The following is a 27,271-nucleotide window of genomic DNA, read 5'->3' on the forward strand; positions in this document are numbered from 1 at the left end:
CTGGCGAAACGCAGTATTGCCATGCACTGGAGGACCCCAGCGGGGCCACCAGAGGCGGCATGGATCGGTGCGGTACGTAAATGGGGTAAGGCGGAGGAGGAGATACTCCGGGAGGAGGAGGTGCGGGGACATCGCAAACATCCCATATCCCAGGAGTGGGCGCAACTACTATATTCCTTCACACAAGCGACTAGCCCTCAGGAGCCACCTACAGCCCCGCAATCCCCGATACGTCCGACGACACCAACCCCCACGCTTACATAAGCATATCACAGATGCTACGTACATGTCGTGAGCAACCACACTCGGCGACCCAACGACACCTAGACACAAAATACCGACGCTCACTATAGGCATATACCCAATGACCGGAGAATATGTACTCTGTGCTTGGACACAGGTGACCTTGAAAACCCCCCCTCCCGTCCTTCCCCCACACCCATCCCTCCCCCGAGTTCACTGGTTCACCCCCATAGTTACTGGGTATGGAGACGAGATCGAGTTCGACAGAGTGCACCTCATATATGTTACTCAAGAATTGACTGCAAACATAGAGACACCACGATGCCGCAGGTGTAGTTCACAGACTCACATATCTGAGACGATCCCGCCCACGGGGTGCGCAGATACATTGATGGGATGCCACATGATGCGCGCTACCAAAGCACACAGAAAGGGACGATCGACAGACACTGGCCCTGAATTGTGAAATGTATAACAGAACCCTGATCTCCAATTGTATCTCAACGACTTACAACATTTTTTGTACTGAACGTTTACCTCGATTGATCACTGAAGTATTGTTTATGTAAATGCAACCAAAAAACCCAATAAACAAATTCAAAAAAAAAATAGGAGCAATTTCAATGGTCTCGTATGAGTGAAATGTCCAGCTAACTATAACACCCCTAAAACTTATAGTTTTTGGAGTGAATTTTAAAGGTTTTTTAAATGCTAATTCCTAACTATATAAGGCCTGAAACCTATGGTTTTTTCAGTGAATATATAATTATATATATATATGAGCCCGAACATACTAACAGTTGAAGATGCTCCTTCTTTTGAAGAAATCTGGGATTTACAGTCTGAACAAACTGCACAAAATACAGCGAATCCGTGTACTGCGCCGGATAGCGTGATCATCAATGTTGACAAAAATAAGGCGATTACACCATTTAAGCCTAAGTCCACCTTCAATCCGATTTCTACCCATGATAATCTGGATATTTATCAAGAGTTATTGGTGGAAGATCTTAAAAAGCTATATATAACTACAAACAAAAAAAGCCAAGCAATTGCACGACAGAATCAGAACTACAATCTACTGATAAAAAAGTTGAGAACAAATGAAAACCTAGTCGTAAAACAAGCCGACAAGGGAGGTAATGTTGTGCTATGGGCACGAGATAAGTATATAGCGGAAGCAGAGAAACAGTTGGGTGATACTGCCTGCTATCGAAAAACCAACATTGTATCCATTAAAACAGCTTGGAATGAGCTCAACGCTAAACTTATGGGATGGCGCAGTTGTGGTTTGATTTCCATGGACGAATTCAAATTTATCAAAAAGGAATTCCCTGTTATTCCAGTTTTCTATCTGTTGCCAAAAATCCACAAAGATCCACTGTCTCCACCAGGGAGACCGATAATATCGGCGATCGATAGCGCAACGGAAAACCTATCAAGATACATAGACTTTTTCTTACAAGAATGGGTCAAAGGACTGAACTCGTATATACGAGACACAACTGACTTCTTGTGCAAACTATCTAAGCAGACTTGGTCTGATGATTACTTACTTATGACATTGGATATTTGTTCCCTGTATACGTCTATAAGGCATGTAGATGGACTGAAGGCAACACAATTCTTTTTGGATAAACGTCCCATACACAATGTACAGCATAACAAAATGCTTATGGGTATGCTTAATATATGTCTACAACAGAACTTTTTTACGTTTGGAGGTCAAGCCTATCAGCAATTGAGAGGGGTAGCCATGGGGTCTTGCTTCTCCCCCAGCTTCGCGTGCCTGCACATGGGGTTGTGGGAGGAGCAGACCCTGATGGGCCAGCACAGAACAATAATGGAACAGCATGCTATGCTATACCTCAGATACATTGATGATCTGTTTTTTATCTGGAGGGGTTCGAAGGAAAGTGCTATTGCTTTTGTAGATGGGCTGAATGTTAACAATTTGAATCTTCAATTTACCTCAACGATTAGTGAACTTTCGGTTAATTTTCTGGATGTAGAAATCTATATTAAGAACAACAGAATAGAAACAAAGTTGCACAGGAAAGTTACCGCTGGCAACACGGTATTACATGCCTCTAGTAGCCATCCTCAACATCTAATTCGCAGCATCCCCTATGGGGAGATGCTGCGAATAAAACGGATCTGCAGCACTGAGGATGAGTGTAATACTGCTCAACTTCAGTGCAGAGAGCGTTTTTTGGAAAGAGGCTACAGCCATAAAATGCTAGACGAGGCGATGACTAAAACAATGAAACTGAAAAGGGAACAACTAATAGAACCTTACATAAATCCTACTACGGTTATTGAGACTACGAGCTCACCGTCAGACAGAATACAGTGTAGAGCCATTGTCACATATAGTCAGCAACATGCTGAGATTCGCAGAATCTTTTCAAAGAACTGGAATCTCGTGCAAGGAGATCAGATAATAGGTGATTTAATCTGTAATAAACCAGAGATTACATTTAGGAAATCACCTTCCTTAAGTAATGCCATCGTAAGTAACACCTTAGAACTTCCAAAAAAGTGGTGGGAACGAATTACAGGCTTTAAGAAATGTCAAGTCTGTAAGGCCTGTAAACATGCCATCAATAAAACCCACTACACAAGTCCTTTCCATGAGAAACCAATTGCTATCAAACAAAAGTTAGGATGTAAAACAGAATATGTGGTATACTTTCTAGTATGCCCATGTGATCTTTTATATATAGGCAGTACACGCCTTCCAGCACATAAACGCATCCTTCAGCACCTGAGGGCTATCTCTGGTAAGGATCCATCCTATCCAGTGGCAAGACACTTTGAAAAATGCCACCAGAGCAACCCTGAATTATTAAAATATTATCTGGTTGACTCTGTCTTGCCATTAAGGAGGGGAGGAGATAGAGACAGTAAGTTGCGCTTGCTAGAGACTCGATATATCCTCGAGTGTAATAGCAAACAGCCTGGTGGGCTGAACAGTACGGAGGACCTGTACACTTGTCTATGAACTGTAGAAACATTCTATGATGGCCCTCACTGGCACCTGTACGTTCAGTTCAACACTCTAAAATCTCAATATGTTTGGCAGCCTGTGTAGTTCAAATTTTAACAATTTCACAATTTGTATTATATATGCACAATCACTTGAAATGGAACTCTTGTAAACAACCCTTATGGAAGTAACTAGTTGTATTGCATACGTCACGATGTTGGATAATTCCCATATACTAACCTAAAAACCCACTAGGGTAATATTTGGTTTACACCAATAGAAATCACGTGATTCCCAAAGTAATTTTGATACCAATGCAAGATCTGAATAATGTGAGATGTAAATAATAGGTGATCGTTTTATATATTTATTGTACATGATGTAAATATATGAATTTAGAGTACTCCCCTATATATATTTTTGTATACAAATGTAATTTGAGATATTTTCTCTTTTATATACATATATATTTTTTATATATATATATATATATATATTTTTTTTCTAAAAGCATTGTTTTTTAGGAATATTTCGATTCTGCTACATTTTGAATTAGATCTTTCCTTCTTTTTCTACAAAAAAACCATTGAAATGATCTATTTAATTCTTATGTAGATTTCAATTACTGTGGTATAATGAGTTTTACTTTGGGATGTGATTTAGGGATTCATAAGGGCACTATGCCCTAGATAACAATTATGTGATGTATACCCCTTTAAGATTTGAATGGGACTGTTGATTAATCATGTGATCAACTCAGCTATTTAAGTTACTTCCTTTCTTCTTACTGTGACATGTGATCAAGCCTCGGCTGAGGTGAAACGCGTCATGGCGACTGGTGGGCTGTTAATTCTTTATGAATAAAACTCACTGACAGAAGAGCACGGAGTTTGTGGCTTTACTCTAATTCCGTCTACTATTGGGTGTAGTGTGGCTATACTGTGCCCTATTGTTGCGGACTCTATGCAATATATATATATATATATATATATATATATATATATATATATATATATATATACACACACACACATATATATATATATATATATATACACACACATACATATACACAGAGCAATGTTTATATAAATAATAAGCATGGCTAATATGCATTTGAAAAAACAGTAAAGAGGAGGAGGGAAGAACAGAGGCTGACCTCCATCCTGGCATCTTAACGTGGTGCTCGCACAACTCGTACAACAACCGTTTGAACCTATTCATAGAGTGGATTTGAAGTTTCTGTCGTGGAAGGTGTCTCTGCTACTAGCTTTAACATCAGCTAGGAGGGTCAGTGACATTCAAGCCTTCACTATTAATCCGCCTTTCCTTCAATTCACGTCAAACAAAGTAGTTCTACGCACTAATCCCAGTTTTATGCCTAAAGTAGCTTCGGACTTCTATCTAAATGAACCAATCATTTGAAAGACTTTCTTTCCTAATCCTCAAATACCTGCGGAAAAGACTTTGCATTCCCTTGACATCAAGAGATGTCTAAAATTCTATTTACAACGGACTTCTACGATCCATAAATCTGACCGACTATTTGTGGCCTATGAAAAAATGTGACGGGGACACCCAATATCAAAACAAACCATAGCCCGTTGGATTTCTGCTGTAATTTGTTTCTGCCATCAGCAAGCAGGAAGACCATTACGAACAACTCCGAGAGCACATTCTACAAGAGCAATCTCCTCCTCTACTGCTCTTTTTGCTGGTGTGGCTCTTCATCAAATCAGCAGAGCTGCAACATGGTCCAGCAGGCACACTTTTACCAAGCACTACTGTTTGGAAGCTGCCAGTAATGCAGATATGTCTGTGGGACAAGCGGTTCTCCGTAATCTTTTTAAATATGGGTGGGCGCCGGATACGAGAAAACATCCGAAACAATCCTTTGAAGAATTGTTGAATTATCCTGGCTGAATAAAGAGGGTTGGAACCATCTTGTCAAAATCTTGAAATAGCCACTAAAAATACTTTCAGAGTAGAATGGGAGAGGCCTGATCTTGCCAAGTGCAAAAAGAATGGTAGAATTTGCTCCGGTTAAGCATGGATTGGATGAATATTGGCAGTTTGACACCACATGCAAAATCTTTTCCATTTAAGCCTGTACGTCTTAATAGTGGAAGGCGCTCGAGCGTTGGCTAAGACCTCCTTACAATCCGCAGGAATGTTTAAATGAGCGAATTCAAGGTGTTCAGGCGCCATGCTGCTAATCTCAGAGATGTAGGGTCCGGGTGGCAGATCTGTCCGTTCTGGATGGACAGAAGGTTCGGTTTTGGTCGAAACTGAATGTGATTGCATTCTGAGAGGAGGAGGAGTTTGGTAAATCAGAACTGGCTAGGCCACCTGGGAGCAATGAGAATTAGGCGACAAGGCTCTCTGTTCATTTTCCGGAGCACCCTGGGGACCAACGGTATCAGAGGAAAGGCATAGGCATATATCTGCGACCAATTCATTGTAAACACATTCCTGCTTGACCCTTTGTGAGGAAGCCAACTTGCAAAGAATGGGCATTTGTGGTTCTGATTGGTCGCAAACAGATCTAGAATGGGACAACCCCATTCCTGAAAAATTCGATCCAACGTTGGTTGATGTAGCTCCCACTCATGATTGGATACTGTTGATCTGCTGAGGGAAACCGCCAGGACATTGGAAACTCCCGGAACATGGATCGCTGACAGGCTGATCCTGTGTCGTATGGCCCAGTCCCAGATTTGTTGGGCTTGCTGAGAGAGCCGGGCAGACCTTGTTCCTCCTTGTTTGTTCAAGTAGTGCATACTTGTTGTGTTGTCTGTCCGAATTAGTCCTGAAGCTCCCAGAATGATGGTGCGAAAGGATTTTAGGGCCAGGAAGAGCGCTAGCAATTCTAGAAGGTTGATATGCCACTCCTGCTGCTGGACGTTTTACTTGCCGCTGACTGTCAATCCTTGAAGGTGTGCTCCCCACCCCTCGAGGGATGCATATGGGGTGATGGTAAACGTTGGTGTTTCCACTAGGAATGCGTACCCTTTTTCCACGTTCCTTTTGTGAGTCCACCAGAGTAAGTCTTCTCGCATCCGGGGAATGATGCGAATGAGATTCTCGAATGACCTCGAAACCTGCAACCATTGGTCGTTGAGCTCTTCTTGCAGGGGCCTCATTCTGAGACGGCAGTGGGGATCAAAGGGATGCAGGAAGAAATCATCCCCACAACGGAATTGTCTAACAAAAATCTTTACTAATTCCATACGATAGAAAATTCACGTATGAATTGGATTAATATGTTCAACACATTAACTTTCTCCATAAACTTATCAACCTAATAAAGAGATAGGAACAGAGTCTTTCTATACTCTCCATACTCGCAAAAGCAGTACAAATATTCCCGGAAGCAAACCCGCCCTACCGGGTACAGGACGGCAGAGTCAGCACAAGTGGTGCGGGAAGCGTGGAGCTACAGGTAGCAACGAGACCGGAGCACAAACGGTGCCTAAAAGATAAGTACATTCTTTTTAAACTAACTGGCTACCCCTTATTTTTAGAGAGGGCCCCCCCTCCGCCAGACTCCCTGTTACCCGTGGAAGCGCATAACACAGTGCGCGGAGGTATGTAAAAGTATGGTATGAATGGGGTATATAACTATTGCGGAGTTGGAAGATGGCTATATGTGCAGGCGATCACAGGCACCCCGCAGAAATACGAGTAACAAACTAATATTATACAAACGTGAACCCAGTGATATTTAGTCTAACGTTCGCGGTGCGAGTATCTAAGAGCCCGCTCACAGACGTACTGTTGCCTAGATAAATTGGAAAATTGAGATTTGTGTTTGTAATTACACCAGCATGATATTGGTAAAGAACAGCTAATATAGTTAACTAGAAGCAGACACCGCGCTAAGGCTTTCAACCTTTCTATATGGGGACACGAGCCTTCATTGTAACACCGGAAATGTGGCTTAGAGTCTGTACACCTCCTCCGGGGTTGTGAAACAAAATGGAGAACGAACAGGTTAAGTTTGCCAAACTAAAAGCAGTCGGTCTATAATGGCAACAAATAATGAGAGACATCATATGACAAGACAGTTGTTACCAGGTACATGAGTATGTGGTATCTGACTGCAGGATGCGGTGATCGATTAAAGTATTGATATAAGTTGCACTTTAACTGTATTATACACGTTTGATCTTTGTCCCACTACCCTCTCCGAGGTTATCCTCATTGTTTATATTTACAGGCACAAGATTGACCTCCAACCAGTAAAGGACTAATATGTCGCTTTGCAACACGTGTCACACGGTCCTGAAGAAAGCCCACCGACCTTCCTAGGCAACTAGGGCTGAAACTAGTCGACCTTTTAATTCACGAAAATTGATAGCGTGAGAATCTTAACAACTCTCCTGACGCATATCTGCCTAATTTTCACAATTAACTCTAATCCGGAATAACAAATCTTCACTCTGGCTGTCCAAGTTATTTTGACCTCATATTCACCACTTATCACTGGACACTACTGCTTTTAACCTTGGGATACTACCTCCTGGCGGAGGCTGCATACCAACTAACCCAGTGATTATGCAGACACGAGAGTGTTATAGCGTAGAACCAAGATATACCGCTACTAGAAAAAACATCCACTCACGTGCATGAGGGTTTTTTACCAACGGACATACCAGCGACCTGAAAACCCAGGTTAGCAGGACAAGTGATCCACCCCCCATTAATTGATTTATGAGATTACATTCCAAGGAAATTGGTTGGATCACACTTTTCCTTCTCCCTACCCTTTGATTGATGAGAAGCCTCTGTAAACTGCAGATTGAGAATTCCACTCTTGGGCCAAATAATAGACTTGCTGGAAGGCAATGAGTGCATGCGTTTCATGTAGGGGGCAATCTGGCATGAAGCCAGTGCAGTGGAACACAATACTGGTTGCGTGTTCTGTACTTGGTGTGATGCTATGTATTGCAGGCTCATTGATGCTCAACGCAAAACTTTGGCATAGCTTTTTATGAACAGACTCTTCTCTCAACCTTGGCTGAAGCCCTGAAGGACAACGGAGAAGGAACCTGCACTGACATCTAGGAGAGTTGCAAAAGAACAATTGATGGACAGAATGCAGTACAATGTCATACATTCACCCCAGTACAGAGATCTGGGCCTAATTCCATTTTTTTTTGCTCACCACGCAATTCCAGTTTGGACCCAGCCATATGCAAATCAGTCTTGACCCTGCGCCCAATGGGAACAGTCCAGCCCAAACTGCCAGGCCGGGTCCTCCCTGGACTGGAAACAAGCATCCTAGGACCGGTTTCGGACTTTCAGCCCTCACCAGCCAGGATAGCTTGACTCCATTGGCATGGAGAGCACGGGACCCACGTCTGGGCATACTTGTCCTACTCGGGGTGACAAATGCAAAAAGAACAATTGATGGACAGAATGCAGAACAATGTCCTACGATCACCCCAGTACAGAGATCTGGGCCTAAATCCATGTTTTTTTTTGCTCGCCATTCCAGTTTGGACCCAGCCATATGCAAATCAGTCTTGACCCTGCGCACAATGGAGAATGCGCATCTGGAGGCGGTGTATCCATACTATTCTTTGAACATCGTGTGAAACATGTGAAATGAATCCAATTGTTGTAATCTTCCTTTTCTCTTACCTTTTGGTATGTTCCATTCCCCCGCCTCTTCCCCTCTCCTTGGTTTCTTCCACCTGGAGCTTACCTTAGAATGTTGATGCTGTTACTTAGTTGTGGAGAGTGGATGGCCAAAAAAGCAGTACTTCGAACTACTCCGGTTCCTGTCATTCATACTTTCAACACTAATGTTAACGGATAAACACCAGTAAGAGATATTCTTATTTTTAGCAAAGATGTTAATACGAAAGGAAGTTTTTTTTAAACTGAGATCCATACCTGGGAGCTACTGAAAGATACACTAAGACGTGTTCGACTGAGTGGGATCTACAATTCTATGCTGCAGTGACAGATACAGCAGGAATGTTTCCATTGTTGTTTCACACAATTTAAAATCGGTGATGGGCACACCAAGATCCTTTTACCACCATTTAAGATACGAGCTAGTGAATAACAGTATATAATTTTCACTGTTTCGTTTATGATATTTATGAGCTCATTTAAAGTGATTGGAATAGTTTCATGTATGTTTCTGGTTTGCATATGGCTGGATCCAAACTAGGATGGCGTGGTGAGCAAAGAAGACAAGCATTGGAAATGCAATAGGGCTCGCATTAGGAAAGTTTGAGCTATTGGTCTTAAATGATTTTTTTTATTTATGTGTTATTTTTTAAAATAGCTCAATTAATAGCTTTGTCATTTACAAAGCCAATAGTTATAACTTTCGCAAATGTGACACCTATAGCATTTGTAATGCAACATGTTTTGTATTTACGTGACTTAGATGTATTGATATTACAAATAAGGAAAAAAAGAAAGAAAAATGGACCAACAAAAGAAGAAACCGGTATGAAGAGAAAATGCAAAACAGGAAAAGGACAGAAGAATGAAAACAAAACTTTAAAAAAAGTTTGAAACTAAGGGCAAGAAAATAAGAGACAAGAGTATGATGAAATGGAGAGCTAGAGGGGTCGGGGTGAGCACAGAACGAAGGTAGGTATGATTAACCGTCAGCACCAACAGTGGACATGCGATTGTGAAAATTGTGCTCTGAAAACAGGACGGAAACAGCCGTGGGCCAAAGTGCAGAAACGCAATTAAAGCTTAACGTGAGAGAAGTACAGACACACTTTGCACCGGTGAAACTAGACACGAGATTGGGAGTGGGCCTGGGCCGGGCGGTGCTGCTCTGCACATCATGGAAAACAACAGTTTATCGTGGCAGGGGAGGAAGAGGCAGACTGCGGGAAGAGGGCAGGGAGGGAGACGGCTGTTCGTAAAAGATGGAGATAGAAAGAGGAGACCGTGAGAAGAAAAGGCGGGCAGAGACAGAAGAATGATGTGAGCGTGGGGACTGGTGATAGATATCAGGGTGACAGGAGGGAGAGGGCGCGAGGGAAGGGACGGGCAAGAGGGGGAGGGGAAAAGAGATAAGAAGAAGGAGCTAAAGTGTGTATTAAAGTAAAAGCTATTGGGGGAAAAGCGGCCGGGAAAACAGCTGCTATGCTGGCTGTTTGATTGAAAGCTCCTCGCATGGTGGGGGCGGGTTCTTTGGGGGTTACATTTATCCTAAAAAGAATGCTCCTGTTGTCTGTAATAAACAAGTTTATACAGTCATACATTGCTGGTTAAACAGCGAAAATGAGCAAAAGTATGCAAACAAATTTGTGCAGCCATGTTAAGTTAAATAAATGCCCAATACAATAATACAAGTGTTGTATACACAAACAAATGTAGCCGTGCCTGGGCAGTGAAAGGGGCGGAGGGAGGAGAAATGCGAGTCACGGCAGCAACAGCCTTTGATGTGCCGGCCGGCCGTGCAGTGAATAATTAGGGGAGGAGAAATGCCGGCTAGGGGAAGCTTGAGATGCCTGTGGGAGGGAGGCTGGTGGCTTTGATGTGCATGCGCTTTTTGCCAATGCGCTTGCGCATTGAGCTTGTTTTTCTCGGGCACAACAACAAATCGCCGAGATGGTTAAGCTCTGGTTAAGCCACAATATAGCTCGCCAGCAATGCGCAAGCGCATAAGCAGGCGAGCCCTAAAAACGATGGATTAAACACAGATCTGGGGGTAGGTACATGTCTGCATTGTTCAGCATTCCATCCATCTGTTCTTTTTGAAAGATTGAATCGTACATTAAAAGAGGTGGGCGGTGGTATGATGGGTACAGTATTTGAACTCTGGTGCAGTTATAAAGCTTTTGCAAGAAAGAAGACAGTAATATCCTAAGCCTATCTTACCGATAATGGCGAGCAATTTTATTTAACAGAGATGGAAACATTTTTCAAGAATTGGGGAACTGTACATATGAAAGGGGCATCGTACAGAACTTAATACAATGGAATAGTTGAACCCTCGATTGTACATTAAAAGAGATTATTCAACATGCTAGTGTCTGCTGTAGATTGGAAAGGGCATTTACTAAAAAGATTGGCTCATCATTAGACTACTGGTAAGACCCACTTTGAGTTATTCAGAGGAGCGAACCGTGGCTGTAAGCTTGTTCCTGGGTGGATGGACTGAAGGAAGGTATTTTGTCTGCTGAAATTTCTCGGAGGGTGAGAGAGATAAGTTGAAAAAAAAACGTAAGGAGAATTTATATTTTCAAATGGTCACCAGAGACAGAGGTGAGTGTGGGTCAAGGCACTAGTAGGGCACTAGTAGGATGTGAGAAATTCTCAAAATGTACTAAGCCATGTAGAGTGGTTAAGTTCTTTAAAAACTCTGTGAAGGTCACTAATAGAAGAATTTGTAATCACAGTAGGACTTCTACCTGTTCAGAACATGAAATTTCATGTAATTTAGCTTTCAGATCTATTCCCTCAAGGAGTAAAGAATTAAATGGAAGAAAAGATGGTGATAAAGAACATATTGGGAGAAGAGTTTCTAAAAGACCGGGTTGTCTAAAAGACTTTGTTCAGGAAACTGTATTTATTTTGTACTTTAAATCTCTTAATGTGCAAGGATATACTTTTACTGCATACACACGTTTTCCATTCCTTTTGAAATGTGTGTTTTGTTGTTTGGGGGAAAGATGTGATTATAGTGGTTTAAGTTAATATATATTTCTTGCAATTGCTTATACCGGTCACTATCCCTATGTCATGTTCTCAGTTTCGCTAATTGTGTTCCTTTCTGGAAAACGTAACCAAAAAAGGGAATGAGAATTCTACTAGTATCAGCTGATTTTGGAAGGACTGGGGTTGTAGTTCTGCCCATTAAATCAGCTTTCAACATACCTTCATGCGCTATTGTAAATCTGCTTTGCCGCAGTCTCCACCAATCAAAGGGATGAAGACAAAAATATGAATCACATTCAATAAAGCCTGGTACAGACATGGGTAATACACAAAGCTTGGGGGTGGAAATTGAATGAGGGTGTGGGAGATTTTGCTGATATCTGCATGGTGGGACCCAATAGTTCATCAGTATTGGCTGCAAAGATACCTATTGAACAAGTTACTTACCTTCGGTAACGCTTTTTCTGGTAGATACTATATCTGCCTGTGGATTCCTCACCTTTTGAATACCCCCTTGCGTCAGCAACATTCGGAAATTCTTTTTTCGTAGCCTCGCGCCGACGTGGAGTCCTGACGTCATAGAGACACGACCTCGCTCGCGACTCCGCTGACGTCACCGACGCCTATAATAGGCCCACGCCGGCGTGATGACATCAGTTCCGCCCTTTTTTCCGTGCCATCGAGGCACACGGACGGACCAATGACAGTAGAAAAGCATACAGTATACGCAGTACACAATAGAAATGGCAAATACACACAGTGTAAAGTAAATGCAGGAAAGAAATTGAAACATTTCCCTGACAACAATATATATATATATATATACACATTACATAACAGTAATTCTGGCACAGAAGAGTGGACAACGGGGAGGCGGGTGGGTCAGTGAGGAATCGACAGGCAGATATAGTATCTACCAGAAAAAGCGTTACCGAAGGTAAGTAACTTGTTCTTCTGATAGATACATCTGCCGTGTGGATTACTCACCTTGTGAATAGAGTCCCACAGCAGTCCCCACTCCCGGAGGGTGTCCACTCTTCTAGACCAGAAAATCCTGAAGGACAGAGCGTGCAAAGTGACCGTCCCTCCTCACTTCGGAATCTAAGCAGTAATGTTTCGCGAAAGTGTGGAGGGAAGACCAAGTTGCCGCTCTACAAATATCCTCTACAGGCACACCTCTAGCCAAAGCAGAGGTCGAAGACTTAGCTCTTGTAGAATGAGCCCTTATACCCTCTGGTGGTTCCTTACCGGCCAAAGAGTAGCAGATCTTTATGCAGAGGACGATCCATCTCGACAAGGTTCTTTTATGGACCGCTCTTCCTTTCTTGCAGCCAGCAAACCCAATGAAGAGCTGGTCTTCCAAACGAAAGTCCTTGGATCTGTCCAAGTAAAAGGACACCGCCCTCTTAGGGTCCAGACGGTGCAGTCTCTCTTCCTCCTTGGAAGGGTGAGGGGGAGGATAGAAGGTAGGTAGGGTAATGGACTGTCCTAGATGGAAGGGAGTTACCACCTTAGGCAGAAAAGCAGCCCTGGTCCTAAGAACCATTCGTTCAGCATGTATGGTCAAGAACGGGGGCTTAGAACTAAGAGCTTGAAGCTCACTTACCCTCCTTGCCGAGGTTATTGCAACGAGGAAGACTGTTTTAAGGGTAAGAAGCCTCATGGGACATTTGTGGAGAGGCTCAAAGGGAGCACCCATCAAAAAGGTCAACACAAGATTCAAGTCCCACTGAGGCACAATAAAAGGAGTAGGAGGGAACTTATTCGTGAGGCCCTTCAAAAACCTTAAAACAACCGGTGATTTAAAAAGAGAGGGCTGGTCAGGCAAACAGAGAAATGCCGACAGCGCTGAAAGATAACCTTTCACCGTGGCAACAGCAAGCCCCTGTTGAGCCAGAGAAAGGGCAAATTGGAGAACGTCAGACAGATGGGCTTTCAAAGGGTCAATAGACTTTTCCCCACACCACGAGACAAATTTCGCCCACTTATAAGAATATATAGACTTAGTGGAGTCACGCCTGGCTGACAAGATGACATCCACAACGTCAGGTGGGAGGGAAAAAGAAATCAGGTTACCCCGTTCAATCTCCAGGCATGAAGGTGTAATGTCTGGAGGTGGGGGTGTAGAACCTGCCCCTCCATCTGAGAGAGGAGGTCTGCCCTGAGAGGGAGACGGAGCGGCGGGTGAGAGGAGAGGTAGAGTAGATCTGTATACCACACCCTTCTTGGCCAATCCGGGGCGACCAATGTGACTTGGGCCCGGTCTTGGCGAATCTTCCTCAGAACCCGAGGAATCAAGGGTATGGGGGGAAACACGTAAAGGAGTTGACCTCTCCAACTCAACTGAAACGCATCCCTCAAGGCTCCTTGCATCGGATACTGGAGACTGCAGAATGACAGACAGTGCGCATTCTCGTGAGTGGCGAACAGGTCCACCCGAGGAGACCCCCACATCTGAAAGATGTCGTGAACCACCTCCGGGTGAAGCCTCCACTCGTGGTCGGCAGAGAACTGCCGACTGAGACTGTCTGCACGAACGTTCAACACTCCGGCCAGATGATTCGCCATCAGACAAATCTGATGGTCCTGAACCCAGGACCAGAGACGCAGAGCCTCTCTGCAGAGACACTGCGACCCTACCCCTCCCTGCTTGTTGATGTACCACATCGCGGTCGTGTTGTCCGTCAGGACTTGAACCGACCGACCGCGAAGGGAAGGGAGGAAGGCCTTGAGCGCCAAACGTATCGCCCGCAATTCTAGAAGGTTGATGTGAAGCAACCTTTCCTTTGGAGACCAAAGACCCTTGACCTCCAGATCCCCCAGATGAGCACCCCACCCGAGAGTGGATGCATCCGTTATCACCGTGGCCACCGATGGGGGAAGATGAAAAGGCTTTCCTTGGGACAGATTGCCTTCCACGCCCCACCAGGACAGATCCGCTGCAGCTTCTCTGGAGATCCTCACTGACTCCCTGAGATCTCCGTTGTGCTGATACCACTGCCTGCGGAGGCACCACTGGAGTGCCCTCATGTGCCAGCGTGCATGGTTGACCAACAGAATGCATGAAGCCATCAGACCGAGCAGGCGAAGGACCTTCAGGACTGGAACAACCGCTCCATTGTAAAATAAAGGAATCATTTCCCGTATGTCGCGAATCCTTTGAGGAGGAGGGAATGCACGACATACAGTAGTGTCCAGTACCGCACCTATGAACATGTTGCGCTGGGAGGGCACCAGGTGAGATTTGGGCACGTTTATCGAAAAACCCAATCTGTACAACAACTGGGTTGTCTCCTGCAGATGATGAAGCACAATCTCTGACGACTCCGCTTTGATCAGCCAATCGTCTAGATACGGGAATACCGGAATCCCCGATCTTCTGAGATGCGCAGCCACCACTGCCATCACCTTGGTGAAGACCCGAGGTGCAGTAGTAAGTCCAAACGGAAGGACCGCAAACTGGTAGTGCTGCAAACCCACCGTAAAACGGAGATACCTCCTGTGCGACTTCAGGATTGGGATGTGAAAGTACGCATCCTGCAAGTCGAGTGACACCATCCAGTCTTCTTCCAGCAGAGCCTGAAGAACCTGAGCAAGGGTGAGCATCTTGAATTTCTCCTGCTTCAGATAAAAATTCAAGATCCTGAGATCCAGGATCGGACGAAGCCTGCCATCCTTCTTGGGAATCAGGAAATACCGGGAGTAGCATCCCTGACCCCTTTCCTGCTCTGGACCCACCTCTATCGCACCTTTTCTCAAAAGTGTTTGGACTTCCTCCTGTAGGAGTAACAGATGTTCCTCTGAGCAATATCCCTGGCAAGGAGGGTAATTGGGAAGGAATTCCCGAAAGGGAAGGGCATACCCATTTTCTACGAGATTGAGAACCCAAAGATCTGATGTAACCGATTCCCAATCTCGTAGAAAGTAGGTAAGCCGACCCCCCACTGGGCCTACATGATCCTGAATGGAGGATCTAGGGCTGCTTCACTGTGGCTGGGGGGTTGGAGGAGGTGGAGGAGGAAGAGACTTGACGACCTCGAGGACGTGTTCTCTGCTTCCCTCTGTAAGACCTATACAAGGTATTCTGCTGCTGCTGTTGCTGCTGCTGCTGAGAAGGTCTATACGACCGAAAGGAAGAGCGGCCAAATCCCCTAAACTTCCTGGTCGTAGAACCCCTGACCTGAAGGCCAAGAGATCTAGCAGTTGCCTTGCTGTCCTTGAATCTCTCCAAGGCCGTGTCTGCCTTCTTCCCAAAAAGCCCCTCACCATCGAAAGGCAAATCCAATAATGCAGACTGCACATCCGCTGAAAAGTCAGATGACTTCAACCAGGCTGAATGCCTCGTGGCAACCGCCGTGCCCATGATCCTTGCCACAGAATCTGTTGTATCAAGTCCACTTTGGATGACCTGACGAGCCGCTGCCTGAGTGTCAGACAAAGCTTCTTCAAAGTCCTTTCTACTAGCCTCAGGAACCTTAGGGACCAAAGAACTTATAGAGTCCATAAGAGCATGGATGTATCTTCCCATGAGGCAAGTGGCGTTAGAAGACTTCAAAGCCATGCTAGACGAAGAAAAAATCTTCTTCGCGACCTGATCTTGTTTCTTGGCCTCTTTGTCGCCAGGCACCTGCGGAAAAGCCCCAACCGACTTTTTAGAGCAAGCGGCCTGAATTACCAAACTTTCAGGGGAAGGATGTGACGATAAGAAAGCAGGATCCTCAGGAGCCACTCTATACCTCCTAGCCACACTTTTTGAAACTGCAGGAGCAGAAAAAGGCTTCTTCCAAACTTCCATTATAGGATCCTTTAAGGCATCGTTAAATGGAAGCAAAGGTTCTACTGACGAATTAGGAGAATGGAGGACCTCTGTCAACAAATTCGATTTAAACTCGACAGATGGCAAAGTCAGACCTAAAAGTCCTGCCGCCTTCTTCATGACAACATGATAAGGTTGAACATCCCTGGATGGAGCATCAGATCCAGAAGGCAAAGACCACTCCGGAGAAAACACAAGACCACTAGCATCCGCCAGGTCTTCGAAACAATCCCCTTCCAGTTCACCTTCCTCCACCTCAGAAGATGAATCATTAACTCCCTGCTCCTCCAGAAGTGGTTGAGCCTCTCTACGAGATCTCATTTTGACTCGAAGTGCAGTCGAATCCAACGCCGAATTCGACGGCTTCGGGGCCGACTTCGGAATCGAATCCGAGGGCTTGGAAGGCTGCCCCATAGAATCCAAGGGAGTCGGTGACGCCGGAACCGGGGTCGTCGACTTCGGCCGAGCCGGCGTCGATATCGGCGTCGATCTTGGTGGAGCCTGGTATTGCCACAGCGGAGTCGGAGCCGGCGTATATGGCATGAAGGGTGCTGGAGCATAAGAGTGAGGAACACCCAAATTGAAAGCCATAGGACCCATGGGACCCGAAGGCGCTCCAGAGGGGTACCACGACCTCGAGAAAACACCATACATCGCGTTTAAAAACGCAGAAGGGTCCTGACCTGGAGTCGGGAATGGTGGATGCTCAGGCTGACCTAGAGGCACATTAGAATCTGTTTCCCCAACAGGATTCGAAACCTCTTCCTCAACAGGAACTCCATCGGTGTCCTCCGGAGCCGGAGACGGAGTCGGAGTCGGATCCGGAGCTGGAGTCGGAGAATGGACCATCGACTCCGAAGGCGAAGCCTCACCTTCTCGATCCGACTCATGAGGAGGAATCACCTTCGACTTCATCCTTTTGGGAGACTTTGATCTGGAATGATGACGGGATCTGTGTCTCCTCTTCTTATGCTTCTTGTGGGAATCGGAAGCATGACCGGATGATGACTTCGAAGCCGACGCCTCTCGAGATCTTGACCTGGATCTCGACCTCGACTTCTTCGGATGCTTCGAGGATCTTTTAACTTTACTTGCTTTAAGTTTGGCAATAAGAAGTTTAGATTCCCTCTCACGAAGAGCCTTCGGATTCATCTTTTGACATGATGAACAACCATCGACGTCATGATCCGAGCTTAAACACCAGATACAGTCTTGGTGAGGGTCCGTAACGGACATCATCTTCCCGCATTCTCTGCAAGGCTTAAAACCGGTCTTCTTTGTCGACATGACAGCAGAACAGAAATATCTGAGAATGGAGAATTGAAGAAACGAAGTAACAATGTACTAAGGCTACAGAGTATCCCGAAACCGTTAGCGTCGACGACGCGGAAAAAAGGGAACTGATGTCATCACGCCGGCGTGGGCCTATTATAGGCGTCGGTGACGTCAGCGGAGTCGCGAGCGAGGTCGTGTCTCTATGACGTCAGGACTCCACGTCGGAGCGAGGCTACGAAAAAAGAATTTCCGAATGTTGCTGACGCAAGGGGGTATTCACAAGGTGAGGAATCCACACGGCAGATGTATCTATCAGAAAAGTAAATGCCAGCAATCAAAACTATAACCAATCCAGAAATGGTGTGACTCCAATACAATTCCGGGCAGACGCATGCCACCAACGAGCTAATGCAGAGAAGGGGTGAGGAGAACGCAATCCTATTTTATGAAACCCTGTCTACAGAACATAGCTAAGCCCATCAGTGCTCATCTACACAATGAAGCAGAACTATCTTAGGAGAGTATATTATGCACCAGTATTGCCTTGTTTTTAAATGTCACTAAGGTCGACATAGACCAGGCCAACGGTTTGCAGTGAACCTCTGCTCAATACTGGATGCAGCTATCTCAGCCTTTTCCTGTGGTCTTTTACTACCAATATTGATTAGGTACTTGCTTGCTCTAAGGCTAAATCAATGCACATAAAAGCAGACACCTTTTCCTCAGAGGATTGCGCAATTGCTGCTAATACTCCATAACATAGTGTTCGGTAGCAACAAAAAAATATATATTGAGGAGAATGTGTACAGTGCCAAGCCATGTCATGTGTCTGAGATAAATCAATGTACAAGTAACAAGTGCAAAACACAGCATGTATTAATGTAAGATAGTCTTCCAAATCACAAATTGTTACTTTCATGGAGATGGTCCCGGATAGCAGAATTGCATGGAAAAGCCAAAGCTTCCCATTGGGTTTTTTAATTTGTGTTTAATTTGACCACTAAACCTCAATTTTTTTATAGTTCCAGCATTTCAAACTAACAAACCAACAAACAGTTTTATAGAACATTTGATTATTCTCACTGCCTCAAAATATTAGTAATCTGCTTCTACAACGTATTTCCCTATTTATTCATCTTTAGACTGATTGAGAAACCATGTCCGTTTTCTTAATTACAAAAGTGGTCCAGCACAATGTAGTGGCATTCACATCAGCAATAACGATACGGAGTAAAGCAATAAGGATTTGGGAAACTTTAGGTGCTTATTCATTACAATGAGCAAAATACAATTTAAAAAAATCAGAAAGGCCAATGTTTTGATAAATCACGATAAAAAGTATGTTTTTATGCCCATGTAATTTGGGCTACGTAGGGGAAACATCAAGAGAATTACGTATCGGTCTACTGGAACACAAGTCGGCTATAAAGAATAATAAGGAGAATGCACCTTTGGCAGCCCATTTAAAGTGAGCTGGTCATACATGTACTGATTTTAGATGGTTTATCATACAGAGAATTAAGGGTACAAGAAGAGGTGGCGATCTTATGATCAAGCACAAAAACCGTGAGCAATGGTATAATTCATTCTTGGACTCAATTAAAACAGCTTTAAATACGAAGGAAGATTGGATGAGACTCTCAGAATAATGAGATTATGTAAAACACTAGGCTCAAGCATAGGTTGCAACAAAGAAGTACAGGAGAAAATTGGGGTTCTTGGTTGCTTTTTGGCCCCCTGGACCGGGAAGGGGGTAAGTACCTGCCTTGCCCCAGTTTTGGTCCAGTGGTGCCTCACGCTTCCGGGACCCATATGAGTTATATAAAAAACTTTCAGCTGATGAGCATGCTTGCAAAGAAACGTTGCGAGGTTCTTATGGCCCCAACATTAATTTAGGTATAGTATCAGATGAGATGTGGTATACACTTGGTCTTTAAACATACAATAGAGGGTATGGATGTGCATTAATCCAGGGTACTGCAGTGCACTGTTAATCCAGTAGACCCCTTTATTATTAGTAGAACAGAGGGTCGACACTGCAGATAATCATGTAGGTGGAATCCATCCTCGAGATCCCCTTGTGAAGCGTCCCGCAACTCTCCAAATTTGAGCGGTTCAGGAGTTGTTGTGAGTCCCACTGTGGGATCTCGGGAGACATTGTCGCTTTAAGGATTATATGTCCTAGCCGCTTTAAGTAGACAACCTCCTTGTAGATTGAAGTCGCCCTTTGATGATGCAAGCATAGAGCATCCGGTGCAGCGAGTTAACGAGGCTTCTTAAAAAGCAGGTGAAACCAAGGGTCATTTTCTAGTTGGATCACACTGGGGAACGGTACGGAGGAGGACGTGTTTCCTGAAATACTCGTTTGAGGTGAGGAGATCGTCTGGATAGATTGATCTCATAATTGGGACACTGGATCTAAACATAAGAGATTGAGCTGTTGGGCCGTTTTTTAATAAAAGGGTGTGTGTACCTTGTATTTAAATATTACTGAAGTCTAGGTCGTAGTGAGTAAACATGGGATGTAGTACTATTTGGTACCGAGACATAGGCAATCAAGAGGGAACTGATTTACGTGAGAGCATGCCTTACGCATTAGTATGCGCACTGATGTATGTATATATTATTTCAGACTGTTAACAGAACAGAGGGAAGCCAGTATATTATACACAAGACATGTCGTCCTCCAACGCCCCAGGACCAATACGGAATACATTTAAACGAGAACCGTGTATACTAAAGGTTGTTGTGTTGCCTGACCATTACGTTGGGGTAAATAGGAAGTGTATGAAGATCGAGTACACATAATAGGAGCACTCAATAATATCCATTACCTAGGTCCCCCCTTTAGGATCCCACTAATATCACAAGGGATCAAGTTTAACCTGGACTTGAGGTGGACCACGTATTGAACGTTATTTAAGATTTGCGGAAAGCTCAGTCTTCTTATTAAAAGGCACCAGAAGTGGTATGGGATATAAGCACAAAGCAATTAACTATGGGTGGGGGGCTAAGTGGCCAGCTGAGACCGAGTCACGCATATAAAGTAATATCCATGATTTCTTTATAGGACTTCTAAGGGCCTAAGAATTTGTAATCCCTTTTATTATCATCGCTTCTCCAGATCATGCTGGAGATCACCAGTCCATTTCACACTTACCGAGCAGGTGGGTGTTATGGTTATTATGTTCTTCTCCAATTAAACTTATGGTTGTGGTCCCCATTGATATACCACATTCATGGATATTTCTTATTGTGCCTGTTTAGTGCAAAAGAACAAACATGGGAGAAGTTTCCCCCTGTTTGTATAATAGTGGACTAAATATGCTCCTTGTAGTCTGGAGAATAGCAGCTCTGATAAAGCTCAGGAGTACGGTTGTCAGAATGAGTAGTGTCTTTTCTGCTTGGTTTGAGTATATATGAAGAGAGATAGGAATGATAGCCATGGACCCTTATTAACAATTATGTAACCACATTGTTTAATTTCCTCTAAAAGAGAAGCACATTAACAAACTATCTTTTGTAACTGTTTTTAAAAAGAAAATTCTTTCAAAATATTTGTGTAAAATTACGTGGTTGTGATTTTTTATATTTGAGTTCTCAATTAGGTGACATGAATTTGCACCAGCAATTGTATCACTAGGAGAGACAGTTGTTACTCTAGTCCTGATGAAGGTGGTCTCTGAATAATTTATTGCCACTGAAACGCGGCAACGCCCATTTGTGGTTTTTAGCTTATATTCAAGGATCTTTCTATACCCAATCTTGTAATTCATTGATGGATCTCTCGGAAATCGATTGATTCCCTTGAAATAACCGTATTTTGATGATCTGAATGTTTCACATGTTTACTGTCTCCTGTGTATTGTACTTATTAGTGACTTATTATCACATTATTGTTGTTTTATTGCATTATATGTTTTATGTAAATATCTTTTTTAATAAAATTGCCTTTATACTCGTTTTAGTCTTTTACCAATGTGTTTATTATTGCTCTTTGGGCCCATACTTGGGGGTAATGTGAGATCCTTGAGTAAATGAATGTTTTGAAGATTCTAGTGGAAGTGTATGATGTTTGGGAATTACATTTGTTCCGAGAGAGTTCCTTTTTACCGTGTACCTGTCTCTTGGCTAGTGGGGGTCACTCCGTCTTATTGCATATTTAATCAACAAAGACCAGCCTCTATATGCTAGGAATAGAGAGGACATTCTGGCAAATAAATCAAGGTAGGCGTTTTGAGATTTCTTAATTGTGATCATTAAGTAATCGCAATTAAGTAATCGCAAAAGCCTATGCATGTAGGAATCGCTATTAAAGTAGCGATTCCTAAACATTCCTTAACTGCGACACGCCAACTGCGTGTCGCAATTAAGGAATGGCTTCCCATTCATTCCTATGGGCTTACAGGCCCATAGGAATGAATGGAAAATTGAATGTGCAATTTGCGAGTACACTATAGGTCCTTGCAAATTGCACATGCAATTTCAAGGGTGCAAGGGTGTCAAAAGGACACCCTGTTGCAGCCCTGAAATTGATCTGTGCACACATGTTGTGCACACATGTTGCGCACACACATGTCCCAAGGGCATGTGTGTGTGTGTGTAACCTACAACTTTGAAAAATGTACTTTAGTGCATTTTATAAAGTTTGCCATTTACCATCTGGTATATTTTCTAGGTAAATAGCGTACCCAAATAGCGAAATGGCTATTTCAAACGGCATCTTGCATTGCATTTAAGGAATCGCAATTTGCAATTCCTTAAATGCAACCACAATTAGCTGTTTTTGCATTTGGGCTGATGCATCCCAAATGCAAAAAAAAAAAAAAAACGGTCGCAAAGGGGCAGATTCTGTGAATCTGCTCGTTTGCGACCGGTATTTCCTATGATGCATGTGGGTCCTATTTACGAATATTAACGCAAGCCAGACAACTTTAAGCGCCATTATTTGAAAAAAGCGTTTGTCTGCATTTCTGGGGAGGACCGTCTCTTTGAGGTTGCCCGGTATATTGATCTGTCGGCCTTGAGTTAGTAGTTGAACAAAGGACACGTTGGTTGAATAAAGTGAGATTTTTTTTAATTCCTCATCATAGATATCTCGTCACAGAAAAATCTTAGGCATACGCATTTAAAATAAAAGACGTTGCATGCTAGCAAGCCGAGATTTCGTTTAATGTGTGTGCAGTGGTTGCTGAAGATGCCATGCTCCATTCACTGATTAACTCTGTACACTAACGCAATATAAGACAAGCCTCTTGCAATCGAGCGGGTGCCCATTAAATATTCAGTCTCCTTCATGCAGTTTAATGACAAATGGGAAGTGTTGAAGGGCCGCTGCTCTGAGACAGGCTGGTTCTGTGTTATTGAAAGAGAGAAGAGATAATCAGTAGTGGAGCTGCTTCAACTCCCAGGCGCAGCTGCCAGGCGCAAAGAGGCAACCACGGTGTTTGCAAAGGAATGTCAATAGATGGACAAAGCGCGGGGGATGGGAGGCGGCTCAGCCGTCAATCTCTAAAATGGCAGAGTAGATGACGACCAGGATACATTTTAAAATGGCTTCTGAGTTTAACAGATTGTCAGTGACCTTTTCAGAGCGTCCCTTACCTTTTTCAAGCGCTAGGAGAAATTCCCGATTTCTCTGGAGCTCCCTCATAAACTCCTCATTTTGCAGAAAGAGGGCGATCCGCTCATCTTCTAGGTACTGCTTCATCTTCCTCTCTTGCTCCAGGGAACCCTGCAGCTTTTCCCTGCTTTCACACCGCCCTGGAGGAGAGGAGCTCTGGGAGTTCTGGAAAGGAACGAGCGCAAAGTCACATTCACCTGCCAACTCTGGTCACATGCGTCTCCCAAAGAAGTTTGTATGTGTATGTAAAAGACTGTTGAAGAGGGCCATGCCCTTACAAATCAATCGTACATTGGTCAATTCACAAAGTCGGACTATCTGTATGGAAAGGGAATGTCGAAGTTTCAAAGAACCCGTCCGATCCATCAGAACGTAGTATTATGAAGTATATATATTAATAACTGCTCAACCTTCGAATGGAAATCTTAGGTCGAAAGACTGCTTGTTATGTGAAAAAAACAATTTGCTTGGAATAGGCGGGATTTCTGAAACTGTAAACGAGTGCAAGTTTCAAATTCTGCAAAGAACTTTTAAAAATATGTTGTTAGCAAAGGATATATGGTGAAGTGCTTGGGGCCTAGGATGTGTGAGACTAATTCTACATCTACTGCTACTAGGATAGAGCCTAAAACCCCCTCGCTCTCTGATACCTCGCAGACTCCTCGCTCAGCCCCCGCTGTGCTAGTCCCAGGCAAGCGGAGAACAAATGTAGGAGATTACTGAGAAGTGGGTGTCGACAGCGCTCCCTGTGGCTAGCCCGGTGACCCCCTGCATTAAAGCTGCCCCGCAACTCGCCACGCAGGTCTAGACTGGCTCATGCTACTTTAGACTGCACAGTCATGGGTCCCATCCATGCGCCTTCGAGGGCTCACACTGCCCCCCCCCCCCCCCCAAGTATATGTTGCGGCCGGGACCCTCTTCTCTACAGAGCCCTCTCACCCCACAAGCTCCATCATACTACGTTCACCCGTACCTCGGTGAAGAGGGTGGACTGCCATGAACCCCAGATGGTTGGTGCAACTCTGGGCAAGGTGTGTACAATCTGGCTTGATCCCCAGTGCAGCACGAGATCTACCTGCAGACTACTTCACACTGCCTTCGCCATCCCCCCCTACCCCCCCTCCCCCCCCCCCCCCCCCCGCCTTCAACCCCTATGGCAATAGCACCCCGAAGGCATAGCTGAACGAGCACCACAAAAACCTCTGTAAATATGTAATATATGTTTGTCCAACCCTAATCACTTCAACTTTATTTAAAATAAAAATTTTAGTGAATTTGTAACTTGTATATATGTAGCTCTAACCACAAGTATCTGTAGTAGACTTATGTACTTCTATTCTTTTTGAGTTTAGAGGTTATCCGTTTCGTATCTTTTATGTCATTCTTGTACTCTGAAGTCCTTATGTGGAGTGTGGAGTGGTGTGGCTCACTGGTTAGAGGCGGCAGACCCGGGAGCAGAAGTCGGCCCGGGACCAGGGTTCAATTCCCGACGCGGCAGGGTCGTGAACCAGGGTCAGCGGACTCGACAATTCTCGTCTCGGTGCCTACTCTAACCTGGGGTCCCACTCGGCAACTCTGGGCATTAGCTTGCCTAATCTCTACAACGGCCCCACCAACGCCGGGGATGCCTGGCTCCACCTTGGGGATTCCCAGTAGGGACCATCCCACAGGGAAAGCCAGGACGGGTTCCCCAGCGGTATACAGCGCCGGGACGCCCCTTTGCTGAGGCAGCTGTGCGCTTTACAAGTATACAACATTTAACATTTAACATTTATGTAATGTAACTGGTTCTATTGTAAAGCGCTCCAGCACCTTTGGTAAAGTTCACCAAAAAAATGCTTACAAAAATAAACACCTAGTGCAGAATGAGACAAAGGTCACAATGCCTGAAATAGCCAAATGAGCAACGGAGTGGCAAAGGCCAAGCTTTTTTGCCTACTCTCTTCATTCCAGTCTATTAAATTGGGGTCTTGGGACATAAATGTGGTCCTGCTGTCTTGCTGAACAAGACACCTGAAGTGAATAGTGATATTAAGGGGTGTGATTTAGGATACGATAACTATGTATCAGAAAGCTACTGTAGTTCCTTCAGAACTATGTAGCAGCATGCAATTGTAGATCACAATTTTTTAGAAAATTATAAATGCCCAGACCACGCGACAGTCTCGATTGCTGAATCCTGTTGGAAGCACTAAGGATCCATCATTATTTCAATCTACAACAAGGCTTTCTGTTTTACTGGCAACTGCACAGTACAGAGCCTACCAGAGTCCAAAAGGCACTGCTCCTCATGAAAACAAGTACTGGGAAAGCAAATAGATATCGTCTTTGGGACCTACTGGCTTTGACAATGGTTTTAGCAATGCTGTACAGCTTCCTTAATGCTTTGCAGGATGTCGCTCCCTGCGTTATTTGGCAGATGCATGCACCAAGCATGTGAGCTGGATCAATATATATATTTTTTTAAAGTAGGAAAGTGTTTTATTTTGGGGGAGGGGGGGGGGGTGGGTGGGAGAAGCAGCCTGGGGGAGCTGAAGCAATGGGGACAGTGGGTGGAAGAACAATAGGGGTGCAGATGAAGAAAGCAACATGGAGGGGGCTGGTGGGGAGAAAAGAAAAGCAAATGGACTAGAAGAACAGCAACGTGGAGCTGGGGAAGGGCAAGAAAGTATTATGGGGGAGAAGAACACGAGGGTGAGTGTACACATAGCAGGGCTGAGAGGAGAAGCACCACAGATGAGACAGAGCAACACAGAGCTGGGAGGAAAAAGAGAAGCACACCAGGAAGAGAGCTGGAAAACATACCCTCTCTTCTGGAGTGCACAAAACAAAAGAAACAAGCATTGGCATAGCCAATAGGTCTCACCTTTAGGACCGTATAAGTGTTTAGCCATTCAACAGTAAATGTTGTTGCACCAAGGATATTGTGCTGCATAACTAAATACTTATAAGGTCTCAAAGGTGAGACCTATTGGTTATGCCAATGCTTGTTTTCTCTTCACTTTACCATCCTGTCGGTCTGAGGCTGTTAGGATGCTGTTGTTCCTCTGAGGCCCCTGGATCGCTCTGCCATCCTCTCTGTGTGTAGCGGATGTCTTCATGCCCCTGTATGTTAGTCCCCGACCGCACCCAAACAGTTGACTTTAAGTGGATGGAGATATGCAGGGAGATGAATCCGCCTCCACTTCTTAGTCTAGAATGTGATGACTTTATTCTCCTGACTACAAGCTGGCTCATAGGCTAATTTTTAATTCATGCAGCATGTGCAAAACCACATACATCACCAATAAGTAACTTCACTTAGGCACTACAAGACAGCTAATGCACAAACTCACTCTGTGGAGTCTCCTATGACCAGAAATTACCAAATGTAAAGAAATATTCCACATTGAATTGCTCTTTCTCAGGTAACGCCCCAGCTACTGTCTCCACACGAGGTGGGGCATGGTATTAAAAGTTAGGCCTTTGCTGAAGAGTCAATGAGGTGCTGAGGCAGCAGACGACATTGCATTGGCAATGGGAAGGAGGGATTAAGCCAGTTAGCGGGTAGTTGCCTGCTGTTGAAAAAAAAGAATATGGTATCTTCTAATCTCGTCTGGTGCAATTTTGTTAGAGTCTTACTGACACTCTTCTTGAGCTGCATTTGCAGTTTAAAAGCACCACGCCCAATCTAAATGATGTG

At 44.3% G+C, this 27,271-nt stretch overlaps 1 protein-coding gene across 5 annotated transcripts in view; it reads right to left on the reverse strand.

The window, feature by feature from the left end:
- CUEDC1 (CUE domain containing 1) overlaps positions 1-27,271 on the reverse strand; it is a 1,101,926-nt gene that overhangs the window by 170,946 nt on the left and 903,709 nt on the right. For all 5 annotated transcript variants that reach the window (XM_078679741.1, XM_078679742.1, XM_078679740.1 and 2 more), the window contains one exon: positions 23,571-23,754. In XM_078679741.1, the coding sequence (XP_078535867.1) occupies positions 23,571-23,754 (184 nt within the window). The remainder of the gene's footprint in view (positions 1-23,570; positions 23,755-27,271) is intronic.

The sequence above is a fragment of the Lissotriton helveticus genome, chromosome 3_1 (assembly GCF_964261635.1).
Source record: "Lissotriton helveticus chromosome 3_1, aLisHel1.1, whole genome shotgun sequence".
Lineage (NCBI taxonomy): Eukaryota > Metazoa > Chordata > Amphibia > Caudata > Salamandridae > Lissotriton > Lissotriton helveticus.